At 41.8% G+C, this 17,786-nt stretch overlaps 1 protein-coding gene across 3 annotated transcripts in view; it reads right to left on the reverse strand.

Moving 5' to 3' along the window:
• Nucleotides 1-1,138: 1,138 nt before the first annotated feature.
• The window catches only part of SMCO4 (single-pass membrane protein with coiled-coil domains 4), a 28,768-nt gene continuing 12,120 nt past the window's right edge, over nucleotides 1,139-17,786 (reverse strand). For all 3 annotated transcript variants that reach the window (XM_066175688.1, XM_066175687.1, XM_066175686.1), the window contains exon 2: nucleotides 1,139-2,220. In XM_066175688.1, coding sequence (XP_066031785.1) covers nucleotides 1,908-2,087 — 180 coding nt within the window. In that variant the 5' untranslated portion in view covers nucleotides 2,088-2,220 and the 3' untranslated portion in view covers nucleotides 1,139-1,907. The remainder of the gene's footprint in view (nucleotides 2,221-17,786) is intronic.

Below are 17,786 nucleotides of genomic sequence, written 5' to 3' on the forward strand. Positions count from 1 at the left end.
TGAGGATAAAATAAAAATAGGACAAGGATTTGGTGCCTGAGAGAACAGAAACAGCTGGGAGATGACAGACTAAGCAATTACCTTTACAGATTCATCATTTCAGAGCTCCCCAGTCGAAGGAAGCGGTTGTCAGTGCAAAGCACAGATAATTTCAGTGTCAGCACACGGCTCGCTGAGCACAGGGGTTTGCCAGCAGACTTCCCGCTGGTCACTCGGTGGGTGAACGCTCCTGCAGTCAGACCACGCTGCCCATGCTGTCTGTGCAGTGCCTTGTGCAGATATCCCAACCATGATGCAAGCTGTGGGGGGGGAGCAACCTCACAGTTCATCCAAACTCTTTAGGTTTTAGTAAACTTTGTATTTCAAAAACATCTCAGTCTTCAGGGCCAGTTTTATTCTAGACACTCCCAACAGCAGTAGCACCATGTCAGGAGCCATGGCCATCCTCACACCATCTGCAGCTATCTGCATAATTCCCAGTGGAGCTGGTTTATAGCCAGCCATAAGCTAACCCTGCTGTGGGAACATGGGCCTTAGGGCCAAGTACACTGCAAGGACCTGCATTTGCTCTCCTGAAGTGGGTTTTTTTTTGTAAAGCAACTTTGGCTGGCAGCAGCATTCTGCACAGGAGCAGTACATGGGGGTGATGCAGGAAACACAGCTCCCTCTTTCATCGGCACCTCAGTGAAGAGTCCCGCTGACTTCACTGGGACCATCCCTGAGCCAAAAAGACTACATGAGGGAAAGACTCAAGGGGGCCTTAACTTTCAGCACAGAAATATTTCCTGCCATGCACCAGTGCACTATAGCATCACTTTGTTCCTTGCTTGGCCTGCATTTAAGCAGCAGTGAAGAGTTTTCAATGTCCTTCCCCCAAATCTTCTGAAGGTTAATGCCTATTGAGTGCCTTAAAATACTTGGATGAGAAAGGGCTGTAGTAGAATACAGGGTCATTGAGGCATTTTGATGAGAATTTGTAGCTTCATTTCCTAGAATTAAACTGCCCAAGCTGTGCTTACAGCTTCCTTCCATTGAGGGGATGGGGGCATGCCACAGGATAGCAGCTCACTACAGCAAACAGATCAGAGACCAAAGTCACACTATTACTTTTCCCTTCTTAATAAATAATCAAGACCTGTATGCAAAACCACCTTTTTATTGCCACTTACACAGTTTCAAATATTGAACATTCAGATAAGCAACTATCTGTGTTTATGTAGTTTGTTATTCGTTACTTCACCATAACCTGGCAGAATCTCCCTGTCCAAATTCTGTAAGACTCCATCCAGCAGATCCTGAAGTATTCACTTTGCATGTTGGCATCGCGTACCAAAAAGAAATTCTTTTTGAGTGAATTATATAGTGGTTGATGAAAAAATCATTACACAATGTAGGCTTTCACAATGTCACATTTTTTTGCAAAATAATTTGAAGATTCCAAGTAAGATTTCTTTTATTCAAAAAATAAATATATCCTTTCTGAATCAAAGCACTTCATATGACATTAAGTACAAAGAAGAAATGTACTTCTTTGGAAGTTCTGAAATAGACATACAAGAGCTCATGGGAGCAACATTATCCGTAACAGTGATAAAAGCTGAAAGCTGATTTTTTACAAATTTATAGCAGAACACGATTTCCTTTTACAATATAGAGCTTCAAACAGCTTTAAGAAAAACACCATTTTTAAAAGTCTGAAAGGCACATAACTCAACCATAAAACGTACTGGCACATTCACTAATACGTTTTATGTTACATTCCTAAAGAGAATCCGTGGGACTCTAGCCAAAAGAAAGACTGAAAATACCAGCAAGATCCTTTGCAAAGTACTAAAAGAGTGGCAGAGAGTTCCTTTTGGCTCTTGGTGAAATTAATATCCCAAAGCTAGAGAGTCTGAAAAGCTGCATCATTCAGTTGTATTTGGACGAGTCGCTACATAAACAAACACGACAATCAGCAGTACTACAACAGCCAGCGTGGGAAGCACCACGGTGGTGATCTGTTGCCGGGCCTCCTGCATTGCCTGTTTCCTCTCCTTTTTATCTTTGGAGGTCTCTTTTTTGGGTTTTCCTCTAAGCTGCCTCATCCTCCTCTTTGGATCTTTTTTTTGGCTGAAATGTAGGACCAAAGGGAGTGGAACAGCAGAAAATTGTCCAAGGCCTTTTGAAACAAGAGGCTGAAGAATTTCTTTTCTGTTGAGTGGTTGGCTGTGCAAGAAACTGCAAAAGAAAGAAAACAATTTTTTTGAGCAAGATCTACACATATTCCAGTCATTAAAAACATCTGCAGCTCCACTTGGTAAATCTTTCATCCAATGGACACCAATGCAGCTTCTTTGAAGGAAACAGAAGCACAGAGTTCAGCTCATCCACATAACACTTTCCCCATAAAAAACAGAGCAGTTCACATGGTGTGTATCAGTCCAAGAACCCTGAACTTGTACTCCGTTAAGCCAGAAACAAGGTAGCACAGCTAAAGACTTAATGAAAATAATCTGAATTAGTCTTGCATCAACACAGGGCTCCAGCTGCCCCATCTTGAAACAGCAGGAAGCTCCCAGCTCCAGGACTGTGGCTACCACAAACCTGCAGAACAAGGAGGGGCAAGCACACACCCTGCCACAAGCATTTATCATCCACAACAGGTGTTTATTGGCAAAAAGGGTAATCCAACAGGAAGAAAAGGGGACAAAGAGCTGCTTAATTTAATACTTCTGTTTCTGCTGCCAGACAACAAAATCTAAATCATAACATGACTCAAGTGCTGTCACTCTTATTGCAGCTGTCATGGACAATAGAAAATAAGCCCAAGCGATAACGAGTCTGCTAACAAACCACTGGTGTCGACAAGCAGTCATTAATAAAGTAGGAGGTAGCTGTTCTAAAACATCTCCTAGACAATTTTTAAATACAAAAATATCTACAGAGTGAGATTAACAAAAACACAGCACGGTATGAAAGCCTCTCTGAAAAGAGAGTTAGTAGGGGCTTAGTTTTTCCATATCCAAAGTTTTTTTGCCCCTGAGCTGCCTGGAGTTGTGCAATTCCCTGACTGTATGGCAAAGGTGGATGCCAACCATTGGTTATATTCTTCTCCACCACATCCCCCAGTTCTGCCATGGCACAACAGCTGGCACAGGCCACAGATAAACAAAGTTTTGGCGGGTAATAATTACTGGTATCAAATATTGAGTTGAATTGCAGTAAATAATGAATTCAGGTCTTTCCACCATTCTAATATACTCAGAATAAAATGTATGTAGCATTTAGTGGGTTACTGCAACTTTGTCTTTTCTTTCCCTCTTCTTTACATCAAAATGTAAAGATGATTTTAATGTGCTGCTGTAGGTGAGAAGCATATGTCAACAAGCAAATGTGCAAAGCTCAGTTCACCCCAGACACGATTTCCTCTTGATGTGTCATCTCTGGTTGATGCTACAAATTGTCTTATGACTACTTTTTTAAAAAACAAGAAGAGGCTTCACTGAGAGTGAGATGCTTTCTTTTGGTGTTACCACTCAATCTCATTTGTCAGCCTGATCACAAAAGCAAAACCGAACTAAAACACTCACACACAAAACAAGAATCCTCACCTAGAGGTTATGTGCAGATACAAAGGACTTCTCATCCTTTCTCACAGGTAACAACCTGCCTGCTGTGAATCTCATCCAGGCAATTACTTTGCATCATTTACGGTACAATGTGGAATAACTCTGCTAAACTTGAACTGATGGAAGTGACCGGACTACCATGGCAAACCTGTGGTCCTAGAAAACCAGCAGCAAGCCAAAGAATCAATACTTCTGGCTTTATATGGTCCATCCTGGATGCAATCTAAACAAATAAACAAAACAAAAACAACAATAAAAACCACCACACCCAAAAAAAAAAAGTTCAAGCATGACAAGATCTCGGTGTTCAGCTGGATTCATCAGTTCTGTAACCCCTGCCTATACATCTTTCAGGAAGTTGTTTTCTGACCATGAACTTTTCAATCCCGCCTGCACTCTGAGGTAAACCCTTCATTTTGGTTTTGATAAAGCACGAAAGGGGAATTTTGGTGCCTAGGCTATTTTTCAAAAGAGGAAACAATAAAATTCAAGTCTGAAAAAGAATCAATTCCTTCTGCACAGTACAGTATTAGAATCAAAATATGTAACAGATTTAGAGACCAGAAGTGGTCAATGAATTTTGTGATTGGAGGAAAACGGGAATCGGGTGGAGCAACTACACACAACAGCCTGTTCCCATCTTTTGATCAAATGGGCTCCATAATTTCTAAACTTCGTAACTTTATTCTCAGCAAATCCTCAACTCTCCCCGACTCAGGGCAGAGCTTTTGGTATTACACCACCTGCAAGCCACAGGTTTCTGGTTTGGTGGTGGTGTACATCACTTCTCCAACTGACTCCTGAATTTCCTCTGGGGCAAAACAAGTTTTTTTTACCCCTTCCTTTTCCATTCCCTCTCCTGCCCTGCTCACAAGATCTATTACCAAAGGCTAGGAAAACTACTATGCAAAATAAAGTTTTACATTTGTCCTTTGGGATAACTAGCCAACCAGAGCATTTCAGGCTGTATTTTGGTATTATTTTCTGTTTCCACTGTAATGTACATCTGCGGGTTTTGTATCTGGACTGCCCACAAGACCCAAGAAGTGATGGACAGTAAAAGCCTCAGGGACTTTCTGTGTACCACAGTAACAAAGAGGAGTTGCCATGAAACCAATCTCTCTAACAATAAATGTATGCCTTGCTCTGTGCAGCATCACTTACTACCCAGACATTAAAAACATCAGGATGGATTTTTAAGTCTCTTTTGAATGAATATTTCATTCTGAAGCAGAATTATACCAAGTTAATTACATACACTGGCTAACATCTGACAGCTTAGAACAGAAAGCCTTCCCGCAAACGTCAGCACCACTTGAATTGCAAGCTGACACTCTCCAGTTTGGGAATCTGGCATCAATCTCCAAATTTGTTTCCAGTAGACTGTATTACTTGGCTTTGCTACTGGCAGAGATGGGCTTACACAGAAACTGACCCAGAGTTTTCAGAGAAATGAGCCCTAGGGTTCATCTTAGCTGAACCATAAAATGGAAGTGGTGAATCTCTGCAAGTTGCTGCCAGGGTCTGGCTGCCACCAGGTGCCCAGCTGAGACTGCTAGGATTGGACAATTGCTGCAAGAAGCAACACTTTCCCACAGGAAAAGTCCAGGATGTTGCAGATTCTGATTGCTCATCCTGGAATGAAAGAGCCCTGAAAAACTAGTGCTCAGCTGGATACGAGGAAACTCTACAGCCCATGTCGTACAAGCACATTCAGAGCGCTTTACACTGCCAAGCCTCTTACCAGTCCCAGTGGACTTCACTGACTACTAAAAATTATGGGAAGAAAGAAACAGATCCATAAAGCACATCAACACAGTGACAGGGGCAGGATTACAACATTAGGGTCTTGTTCCCTGCGGCGTGCACAGTCCATGAGAACAAATTATCTGACGTTACTGAGCTACATCCTCTCTCAGCCAGCAACCAACCTGCTTGTGCTCTGGGAAGGCTGAATGCCAGTGAAGAGAGGAAGGAAGTAATACAGCATTGGGATGGGTGTAATTAACAGTCTCATTAGCACTGCTCATTTAAAACATCTCAGAGCAAGCCACTATCAAAAGGTCAATGAGAAAGTGATGTCCCACAGGTACTTCAGTCTTGTGCAAACTGGAACCTGGACCGGCTGCAGAAGAACTGAGAGCTCACATTTCCTCTTCAGACAGAAACTGAGCCTCCTTTCCATGCCGGTCTCCCCTGAACAGGGGAGAGCCCACTGCCACAGGCTGCACACATCCCATCCTCCTAAAGCTACTTCCCATGGGGATTAACTGCTCAACTGGCCCAAACATCTGCCAAGGGGGAAAGTGATCACCAAACTGGTTCAACTAGTGCCCAAACTGGAAAGTCAACAACTCCCTCAGTTGGGACACAAGAAGAACACCAACAGAAGGGATTAACACTCGAGCAAAAGTGGCATACCCGTAGTCCACAATACTATGACAGCAGCCTGGCACTAGCCAGACATGGTAACTTCACCTTACTATTATCAATTTTGAAATCTAAAATTCAATTTAAAAATTGCATGAGGTGATGAGGTTATTTTTAAGTTCACTATAGCAAAGTTTCCCCCAAAAGCAGAAACCTTCTGGCTAGAAAGGAACAATCATGATTGCAAAGTCAAGAAAATGAGTGTTGACTTGGTAAAGTTGTTTGAAACATCCATCTAACAAAGCCTACCCCAGCTTGATACTGAAGAGATAAGGTTTCCAGGAGAAAGAAACAGTAGAGAAATTCAGGCTACTGAGGAGAAGCCTAAAGACACTGTTCTTCAACTTAATACAAATTCACTAATTTAGTATTCTGGGTTGCCTACTAGAGCAATTACATTCCTCTTTGCCCATCATCAGCACTGCTTTTTATATACAAAAGTGTTCTTCATTCTGTCTTCTGGGTTAAGCTACTCTGAACTGTTTCTGAAGAGCTAACATCAAAACCTAAAAACATGAATTGGTGGACTGAGTCACTGAAGTCACTCATACCAATGCTGAAGTATTTGCCAGCATCTTAGACCAAGTCAATTGTGACTAAGCAGGGATAATTTTATGCCAGAAGGCTGTAGTGGAACTTGTAGGGACTGATAACCCTCAAAATATACCAACAATCTTCCAATCACATCTATGCCAATCTGTCATATCCTTTTTTTTTTTTTTGGTAAAATTAACCCTGATCTTCAGTAATCTGCAGTTAAAATCTCCTCACACCACACAAGGCTATCCCTTTGAGTCCTGAATGGCAGCCTTGACTCAGGCTACACCAATGCTCATGGAGTATTGCAAATTTGCATATCCTTCCACATGCAACACATGCACAAAAGATTTTGTTTATCTGCACTTAGGGTAATTGCATGTCTTGATGTCTAAAGAACTTATTATCAAAAGAACTTATTATCACCAACCTTACAGCATGAATGCATTAACCATGTTAAACTGACTCATTTTTCTCCAAGTCCAGAATTACAAGTATATGCAAGCCAATTTGGCTCAACCTGGCTTCATGATCCTGCTACTGACACTGCAATGTTCCTGGAACAGCAAAACAACTTGAAATTCAAACAAACAATCTGACAGGAATTAATTTTTATAATTTAAATTTTCCCTTAGGGGTATGGATGTTACTGAGACATTAAAAATGAAATCAATCAACAAACCAGCAGACAATCTGGACACACAGGATTCAGACTGCCTGCCAGCAGTTGGAAAAAAGGACACAAGACATCTAAGCAGACAATACTCTTCAGATTGTCTGAGCATTAAAAAGCCCCCAAACCAGTAGTTCCCAATCACCAAGACATACCAGCATCAGAGTTGAGAAGAACCCAAACAAACGAACTTATCAGCTTGTTACTTATCAGCTTCTGGGCCGATTACTTCAGGGTAATGCAGCCAGAGCTGCTGCAGAGAGGCTGAAGAAGGATTGGGCCCAAGAGCTGGAAAGAGAAGGTAGGGACCCAAAGGGCAAGAGGAAGCCTGGCCAGCAGGGAACCACTGCTCAGCACTGTGTGGTCATCAAAACAGTTGCACTCCCCATCCTTGTGATAAAGACCATCCTTCCCACCAGTGAAACAGGATTGTTCCTTGAGTGCTGCCGAAGCCCCAGGCCATGGCACAGCATCCTCTCCTCGCACAGTCCCAGCAGAACGGACACAAGGGCTCTGTGTTGCCAGAGCAGCAGTGCAGGGCCTCCTACACACCAAGCTTTAATCCCCCTCACCTCATGGAACTTCAGCTCCCTGCAGCAGAGGCAGTGACCGCTGCAAGGAGACGGCAGCTCCTGACAGAGTAGAAGGAACCTGGATGTGCTGTCCCAGCCAGCATGGGGAGTCCAAACCCCACAAGTTAGCTGAAGTAATACCATTCTTATTTCCATCCTTAATAAAAGTGGGTGCAAGCAACAGAAATGCTTTATTTCCTAGCTTTGAAACCAGACAAGTGTTTTGGGGTTTTTTTAATGAATGCCTGAACTGCATGGAATATTGTTACACAAACCATGGGTATTAGTTAATAAAGGACAAGTCTTATTTTAGGCTACCCCACAGAATTACACAATCTACTGGCTTGCAAAAGGCCTCTGAGATCAAGTCCAACCTGTGACCAGACACCACCATGTCAAACAGACAATAGCACTAAGTGCCACATCCAGTCTTATCTTAAACACCTCCAGGGACTGTTACTCCACCTCCCTGGGCAGCCCATTAGAATGTCTAATCACCCTTTGTGTGAAGAAATTCTTCCTACTGTCCAACTTCAACCTCCCCCGGTGCAGCTTAACACTATGTCCTCTTATCCTGTCACTGCTTGCCTGGAAGAAGAGACCAACCCCTACCTGGCTACAATCTCTTTTCAGGTAGTTGTAAAGAGTGATAAGGTCACCCTGAGCCTCTTCTTCTCCATGGAACACAGATTTTTTTTTTTTTTTAATCATTACTTCATAACTGATTTTACTGTGAGGTGACATACCACATTTTGGATGGGGAATTTTCCTTCCTGAAACTCTAAGATCTGGCCGTTGCAGGAATAGTATCAGCAAGGTCACCAATTTCAAAGGTGATTTGGTCAGATTAGACACGCAGCTAAATGGGAATTTTGAAAAGTATTTCAGTAGGAGTCTGGAACAGATGTACAAGCAGGAATACCGGTGCATGGAGCTCTGGATGAGATCTCCAGAGAGTAGAGTTCTGTACACAGCCTTTCCATCCACCAAGGTCCAACTCTATTTTACCTCCCATTTTGGTTCTGGCAGATATGTAAAAAATAACAACCCTCACGTCTTCTCTGGAGAACATGTTCATCACTTTGTGTGGCTATTACCCGGGTAGAACTTGCAGCAGCACTTGGACCAATTTACACCCAGCTCCCACGCAGAGACAGAAGCTAAACCTGCCCTTGTGTTTGTGTCAGAACCATTAGGCATCCAGTGCCTTGCAAGCCTGGCTCTATACAGAAAGCTTTTTGGGGAGAAAAAAAGGCAAAAAGGCACTTGACTTTAACAGTTTTTAGGCAACTACATTAGTAAATGTCCAGCAGTATTTCCATCACATTCAAGCACCATTATTATACTACATTTTTAACATTAAATGTAAAATTATAGTTTAAAAAATCTTCATTATTTGACTGGTTCTATGTAATCACTTGTGTGAGTGACAGAGCAATGATTTGCCAAATTGACTATGAGTTCTGAACCCTAAAGAGTGGGCCTGCCCAAAAGATTAGCAAAACACTTCAATCCTAGTCACATTCTCCATCCCTCTTCCCAAACCTCCACAGACAACCCACTCCGAGCAACACAAAAGCGGCTCCATGACGAAGTGAATATTCCAGCTACAGGAGAGCTTCTTATGTTACTGGAACACAGCTCTGTGCAACCACTAAAGAGGGGAACTTATTATCAATTGCTTAAAAAAACCCCCAATTTTTAATTTGTACAAGCCGTTCCCTAACAAAATGAGCAATGACTGCAGCAACAGCCAAAAAAAATAACTTTCCTTCTCCATGATCAAAATGCTCTGGGTCATCCATTCATTTTAAACTGAAGCTGCACAGCAGAATTGATGCATATCTGAAGATAATGCTTGCAAGGCTAAATTTGAGATTTTCTCTTTCAGTGACACTGTCATGATTTCAGAGTCTGCTAAAAATGAAGAAAAGCATTAAGAGAAAAATTTTTGCTCTGTGAAAAATGGATTTTCACGTTACAGCATGAGGCCAATTCTTAATATCATAAAAATTTACCTCAGTCTATTTGACTGTAGCAAGGAATTACAATTAGCAAATAATAAGAACCCTGCTTTCAAGGGTGAAAGCTTTTAATTATACACGTAGCAATATGGAACCATTAAGATTCTGTTTGAAGTCAGTTTAACATTATTTTTTAGTGAGAGGTGGTGGCTTTTTTTCTAAAGCTGAATTGACCCATCATTACTACAACATCACATTTACTGTAAATGCAGCTTTGAGAGTCTCCAAACTACTCACAGCATTTGGAAAATGAAAGCCATCACTGAATGCTGCCAGAAAGTCAGAGAGAGCAAGGCCGCCAAAGCAGAAAGCTATTTCCATATGCCTCTCACAATTCTAAGGACCTGGGTATAGCAAGCAATCTCCATTGGAAACAAAGAGCCTCGGATCTCTGCATTTGGGGAGGCATTGTTAAACAGAGGCCAGGCAACGTGCACTGCCATCCTGTCTGCCCTGAATGCAGCAAAGAAACTGAGCAGAATGCAATTAAAACAGAATAAATAAAAAGGCAAGTTCTTTTGCTTCACTAACAGGTGGATAAATAACCCGTATTTTTCCTGGTAGAGAAACAACATCAAGACAACTTTTCCAACAGGCAGTTCCAATGAAGAAATACAACTAATGTTTACTGAAAACACAAGAAAAACAAACATGTAATTTCTGCCACTGCATGAATTAAATTCCTAGGGGAGGCTGTAAAAGAAGAGCCTGCCATTCTGCATCTCTACAGCTACAGATGATCTTGCACATAAATGCAGTAAACCACAACATCTAGCATATGACTTAATATTACGTGTTTGCTCAGCTGTTTTCATAAAAGGTAATTTTCTCAGCTGCTCCTGACAAGGCTCCTTTGGATACAAAACATTATCTTTCCAGTGAATTTACAGAAATTCAGTCAGTTTCTAAACAGCTACACTAAATAAAAAATAAGTTAGCCACTGGTGTCAGAGCTCCTCAAAATTTAAGTGCTGCCTTCCCAGACCAACCTTTGGCATCTGCCAGAAGAGGTACCAACAGGAATCTGGTATGAAAACAGTGTTTCTGTTTTCCAGCCCAGCTGCGTCAGCCCACCCAGATCTCGAGTGTCACTGCTCACACCTCAAGCTGGACTGTCACCAGAGGGTAGCAGCGCTCATCTTCTGAAATGATGACCGCTTGGATGGGAAACACACTTTTCCTAACATGAGGTCTGGTTGTTGCTTCCCCTATTCAAACTAAGGGGTTCCCAACACAGTCACTCTGTGAGACAGCATCATTACAAACGCCTTTGAGACAGATCTCCGAGGCATGTGCCAGGCACAATGCCAGCAAGTCCAAACCCTGATGTTACAGTTTTGTAATGCAAACAGGAGAGTTGAGGGACTGGCACTGATTTTCATTACAATTCTACTCTTTAAAACTTCGGCACTGAAAATTCAGTCCAGGCTAAAGACTGGCAGGCAGAAAATCCTTGCCCACAGCAAGCAAGGATGGAATGCTAAATCTAAAACCACGGAAACCACAGAGGCAAGAGCTGAGCCTGGGCGGCAGGTGTGTGTGTGTGTGTGTGTACACCTGTGTGTGCACTGGACAGGGGAAGGATGCAGTGTCTGACAGACGAGGAAAGCTGGAAGAACAGTCCCAAGATAGCACAAATCTAGAACATCCAGAAATGTGTACTTCCTGACCACAAGACAATCTGTGTATTCTGGATCAAAACTATTTGTGAAACAGTTTGCTTCTTTCAAAGGCACAAAGGGAAATCTCTCCCTTCTAGCTCAAACATACAGAACTATATGGCACAGGAATAAGCAAGATGGATGTGCATCTGGGCTCCTGAAATCCCGCTGAGAGTCCCACAGGGGGAAATGGACAGCACTGCACTGACAACAGCACTTACCATTTTATCCTCTACAGTATCTTAGAGGTATTCACAGATTTAAAGCAAGCCTAATGCAATGTCAGGACATACGGAATGAGGGGTTCACACCTCAAAATCATCCCCTTTGGGGCTTGTCTGAAGTTCTGGTTTTTCGAGCTTTTCTTGGCACGGATAGTTTTCCAGTAAGGAGGCTGAGGAAAGACTGCTTGGCAACATTCCTGTCTCTCCCTGCTTCTACATGTGTCAGGGAAGGACTGCATGACACTGGGGAGTAACTAAATCACACAGAAATCGACCCAAATACAATCGATGAAGTGGGTACCTGTTATTCCCCTCCTTACTCGCTTTCCAATCTTTATTTTAGAGCTTATGCAGTGCTGCCATTTGGCAGATTTCATTCCCACCACTGCTGCTTTCTACACACTCTCATTTGATCTGGATAATCAAGCTATCAATGAATGAAATAAAAACCTCCACCTTACATTGGAAGAGCACTACAGGTTTAAGCTAGAGCTCTTCCTCCAGCAGCCAGAAATCTACACCTTTTCCAAATTCCTTTCAGTTACAGAAATGTTCTCAACATCAGTGTGAAAACAATGCAATCAGGACACCTTTTTTTGAAGGGGGGTGGGGGGAGGGAAGATAAGAACTAAGACTTGCAACACAGGATGGGTGGGGAGGTTTTTCTTCCTACTACTGCTCTCAGTAAAATCTCATTCTGTTTACCCCCAGCTTAAACCTGAAGTCTTATTACATTTCACCAAACAATCTCACATTATAATAAAGCAGTCGGCTTTCCTGCCATGATTGATAGACTCTTTGCAATTATTTAAGGGGAAGGCACATAATTACATACAGCTGGATTAGGCTGATCAAATCCCTGTTAGTGTCTGTCAATATACACATAATAAGACAGTGTGACATTAATGTAAACTAATTTAAATGCAGAAAGTTCAATTAAGACTTAATAAAATTAGAAACAGAAAGAAGGCTTTGCACAGTCTCACCAAAGGGAATTGCTCAGCAAAGCCACTCTATAAACACAAACCTGTTTTGCCTCATCAGCTCTGCAACAGTGGCTCTTGCACCACCTATTTATATATTCTTATTTACAGTTCTACTGCCAAGACTTTCCCCCAGCTCAAAAACTTGGAAGCAAAAGCAAATGCTGTGGAGCCTTGTGTTTAACAGAGTCCATTATGAGCAAGCCCAGGTAGTCAGAGAAGGCAGTCCCAGAAGTTCCTCTACAACACTCAGCAAACAACTATTGATCAGTACCACGGTTCAACACAGTACAGAACAACACGGTACAGACCTCCTTCTAAAGCACTTACCAAGACCAAAACATCACCTCTCCCTATGCAACACTAGTCACATTCACCCTTCTCATTTAGGGCTGTGCAGCTTCCTTTTCCCTCGGGCTGCTTTGAAAGCAATCTGCTACATTCACAGTGCTCTGAGAGTCACCAGTGATACAGGATACTGCGTTAACCCAAGGAAACTTAGTGCAAGACTAAGCTTCACTCCCTGCTGCATTCTTCCAAGGGTAGTCATGCTCGTTCATTGCCTTAGCTGTCCTTTTCCTACAACTCACAAGGACGTGGTTGCAACTGATTTCCTAATGATAGCTAAAATACACTGAATGCTTGGTATGGCATACCAGCCCTTTGAGTAAGACCATGTATGCAGGGCCGGGGAGATCTGGGTGCGGACGCCACAAATGCGGCTGTCTTCATGTGCCCCCTTTCCCCCTTCACTCAGTGATAATGACTTGTTTTGCACACACAAGTTATCACCGTTTCAACCCTAGATGCCCTTGCTGTTTCTGTGCCAGGCGTTTTCCAAGACAGAGATCCAACTAGAAGGGTGCAGGAGCAACTCTGTGCCACTGCAGAACCTTCTCTTCACCATCAAGGATGCCTGTGCTTTGTTATTAAAAAGTAGGATAGCAGAGCTTACACAGAGTAATTCACTTCTCCCCAACACACTTATTTTTCCATGCTAAGATTTCCTGGTATGCTCCCTGCCAAATTAAATCAATTTGAGTATCTTGTTAAAGAAAAAAAACATTGCAGATTTTGATCTATTTTTATTAGTCTGACAGTTGAGCCTGTTGCTCTGATCTGGTATGCTTGAGGATTCCTTAGCTGCAATGCTCAGCCACTTCTCTCTGGAGACTCTACAGTGTTTCAAGAATATTAGAAAGTTCTGAAGAGGATACAGGATCCTCACCATGGCCTTACCCAAAAAGGCCGCAAAAATTCTGAACAAGTCTATTTCACAAACATGAACATCTCCTGCAGAATTAGGTCTTGTCAGCTGTGGGAAGAGGAAGAGGGAAACAAGGAAAAACCTGAGAAATGTGCTAGAAAGGATTACAGTGCAATCTCCTGGAAAATATATTAAAACTCAATGCCATATTAAAACTGATGAAAAAAATTAAGCCCTTCTGTGTTCAATCACATTGCTCCATAGCTCTTGGCCAGCCTCTCCATGTTAGAGACAAATCACTGTTAGATAACCTTTTCTGAACAAGTCTATCACTTATTCTAGTTTATGTTCTGTTTCCTTTGGCAGCACAGCTATTTAAGTCATCCTTCTAATCCAGAGCCTCTGGTAATTTTTCTTTCCTGTTCTAGGGCAATTCTTCAAAGCATCATAAAGGCAAATTTAATAAGCACCTCAATTTGTATTGTGTTCTATTTATAATACTGCAAGCACCTGCTGCTGCTGAGATCTAAGCACATATCTATCTTACTCTGCATAGACTAATTCAGATTAATCTTAATAGTTTCATATTTTAAAGCAATTCCAAGAAATACTGCTCCAAGCTGCTGGGTGGATCAGTTGTGGGTTTTTTTCTCTTTGGGGTGTTGCGTTTTTGTTAGGTTTGGGGTTTGGTTTTTTTTCCCTTCAGTGTTTTGTTTGGATTTTTTTGTTTGTACTGTGGTACAGTGAGTTCTCCCCACCCCCTTATTTGTATTAAGATACCACTGACCAGCTCTTAAAGATACAACTCATTTTGCTTCCTTGTTTAAATCAGCCACATTTGATATATGAATTTTTATATATATGTAATTTTACTGGAATATGCAGTAGATCCCTCTTGTCAATTCAACAGCAGGCACTCAACAATCAAATCAAGTTGCTCCTGGAACCCCAAGAGTGGCAGTCAAGTCAGCACCGGGGCTCCTGGATGGTTTTGGGAGCTGTGCATGGGCAGAGAATGGATGTTTAAAGGTTCCTGCCATTATCCAGTACATGTGTAGGGTTTGAATCACATATTATTTGACCTTCTCTCAAAATAGGGATTTGTTAGTTTTTAATCTTATCCAAGTGCTTGCAAACACCAAGCGACAGCTAAGGCTACACAGTATAGGAGTTGAATCCTACATCTGACCTTTCAAGAGGGGCTGAGGAATCATGTCCTTAGGCACCTCTTCAGAGTCTGTCTTCCACAGCTTACAGACAGAATATTAATGGCTGCACCCTGGGCTGTGGACATCCTGGTATCTACAACATCAACACCGACCACTCTTGCTGTTATTTCATTTGACAAGATGACAGATAGGAAGTTTAATGCAGTGGGGGGGAAAGGAAGAAAAAAGTTATGATGCAGCACAAGTAGGTGAGCAAGATAATGAAGCCCAGACACAAAGTGTAGGAGAGCCCCCTCAGTGTGCAGGGAAAAAAAAGAAAAAATGAAAACAAAGACAAACCAGCACACAGAAGCTGCATGGAAGTAAAATAAAGACTGAAATCAGTGGATGGAAGAGTCCATCCATCAGAGAAGACAGACATCAGTGATGGGTCTCACCCCTGCACTGTGTGTCTTTGCTTTTAGGAGCTGACAGCTGAGGTTCGTACTTCTCATCCATCTCCTGCCTACGTGTTTAGGTGTGATAGAGCAGCCTCCTCCACAACCAGTCAGGAGACATCATAGAAGACTTCACAGGATACTAGGCAAACAATTTAATCTCAAGAGTGACTCTCATTGCCATAAACTCTACTCCAGAGGGGCTGTGCTATTTGACTCCCTGCAGTATATAATAGGGGCTTTATAAGGTAGGATTTTATGTATTCCCATTAAAAACACACCTCTTTCTCAACAAAACAGAGTCTGATTGCTGTTTTTATTCAGCCCAATCATGGCAAGATTGCTGTTAACTTCATGACAAAAGCACGCTCATGAATGTGTAAAACGAAGTTTCCAAAACTGTTTTTAACTGCATTTGTTGCAAAATTAAGCAAATGGAAAGGCTCAGAGACAGGAAACATCATTGTAAGATAATCAGTAGTATGCCCTCCTCTTACTTAGCAACAACAAAAGCCAATACAGACATTATCTTGGGAATTCACGGATTTTTAAATTTTCTTTTAATAATAATAATAAGATGGCGATAGAGATTTCCTCAGAAAATAAACGAGGCACAGGGAGACCTTGTATGTCATTTATAAAGAGGAGATGCCATGTATCCTTCAGCTTCTGGCTGTGATTCCAAATGACTGTCCTAAAACATCTGTAACCTTCATGTGTTCTCATCTTCTTTCACAATTACTTCTTATCGTGTGGGGAGGTCTTGAACTTTTGCAACAGCTACACTGAGTAAATGAGCTATAAACAGACATGCTATTGATACTCCAAGCCAACAGCTTATCATGATTTCTAGTCTTTCAAGCGAATAGGACAACTTAAAATGGCAAACACTGCTCTATCTACTCATCCATAAATTAGGAGTGACAATCGCAGATTATTACTCATTCACTCAGAGCGTTTGTTTGGCCCTGAGAGAACTGGCTTTATTCCAAGAGCTGGCAAACATTGGTTAATATACATGTAAATGTTTTATTTTTCTTGGAGTAGGCAATTTCACAAAATGAAATACCGAATTAAAGATGACCTCAGTTCTTCTGCTGATGCCTGTCTCGGATACAGTGCTGCTGGAAGCCTTTGCAAGCTTTTTCACACCAAGTCAACAGGGAAAAAGACACCTTTTCTTTTCAAAGTGAGACAATTTCACTGTGGAAACATGAAAGCTTTTATATAAATATTAATCACCACATTTGTCCTGGAGTTAAGTGGATGGAGACTGGCTTATATAAGGCTGCAGTACTGACTTGAAAACAGTGAGTGAGATGTACTGAAATGGTTCTGCAAATACTGCTCCAAGCAAGCTGCTCCTCTATATAAGAACTGGGGTGCAAGAAGTAGATTAGCAACCCAAATATTTAATCTGAGGGTACTATAAAATAGCACTTCACTCCCTGAGAGTGAAGAAGGGGAATTTTGTCCTTTGAATTTCTGGTGTAAGTGTAAAGAAAAGGAAGATATTAATTTCCACCAAAACTGCAATTAGTTTGAACTGGGAAGAAGAGACTAATAAAAGGAATGGAGGTTCAACACAGAGGAGGAAATAAACTAAATATCTGAGCAGAAAACCAGGCAGTGGTTTAACAAAGCCTCTTACTAACCAGACCAAACTCTAATTATTCTAAATAATACTAAGTGTACTGTACCCATACTCCTGAGCATGGGTCTCCAAAACCCAAGAGAATCAACAAGCACATTCTGTGCACTTCAAGGTGAGGACAGTGTACACCACCTCCAGCAGGACTCTGAGAACCATCTTTTTCCTCCAAAGGGCTGGAGTCATCAGATCTGCTTACTCCTCCTGTGATACAGGCCATCAGCCATTGCTCACCTCTCTTTCCCACAGAGAAGTGAGATTTCTTTTCACAAATTAAATGAGATTTGAAACTAGAACTACAACTACAAAGCAGATTTCTGAGAAGGGGAAGAGAGAAGCATAGCCTCTTATCTACTGTGCTGTACCATAAGTATCACCTCACTTTCCCTGAGGGAACACTGAAGTTCCCATCAGCTGAGGATACTAAAAAGAGTTCAAAATTGTTTTTAACCTAAACAGAAATGACACAGTATTGATACATTTCACAACAGCAAGTATAGAATGAAATACAAAATAAGGTACAAAGCACGGCTGAGATCACAGTAACTTGATGGAACCCACAAGCAAAGAGCATACAACAATTAAGAATTGTCTTATTAACAACTAA

The sequence above is a fragment of the Chamaea fasciata genome, unplaced genomic scaffold (assembly GCF_029207755.1).
Source record: "Chamaea fasciata isolate MVZ Bird 193981 ecotype frontalis unplaced genomic scaffold, bChaFas1.0.hap1 SCAF_2, whole genome shotgun sequence".
NCBI classification, from domain to species: Eukaryota; Metazoa; Chordata; class Aves; order Passeriformes; family Sylviidae; genus Chamaea; species Chamaea fasciata.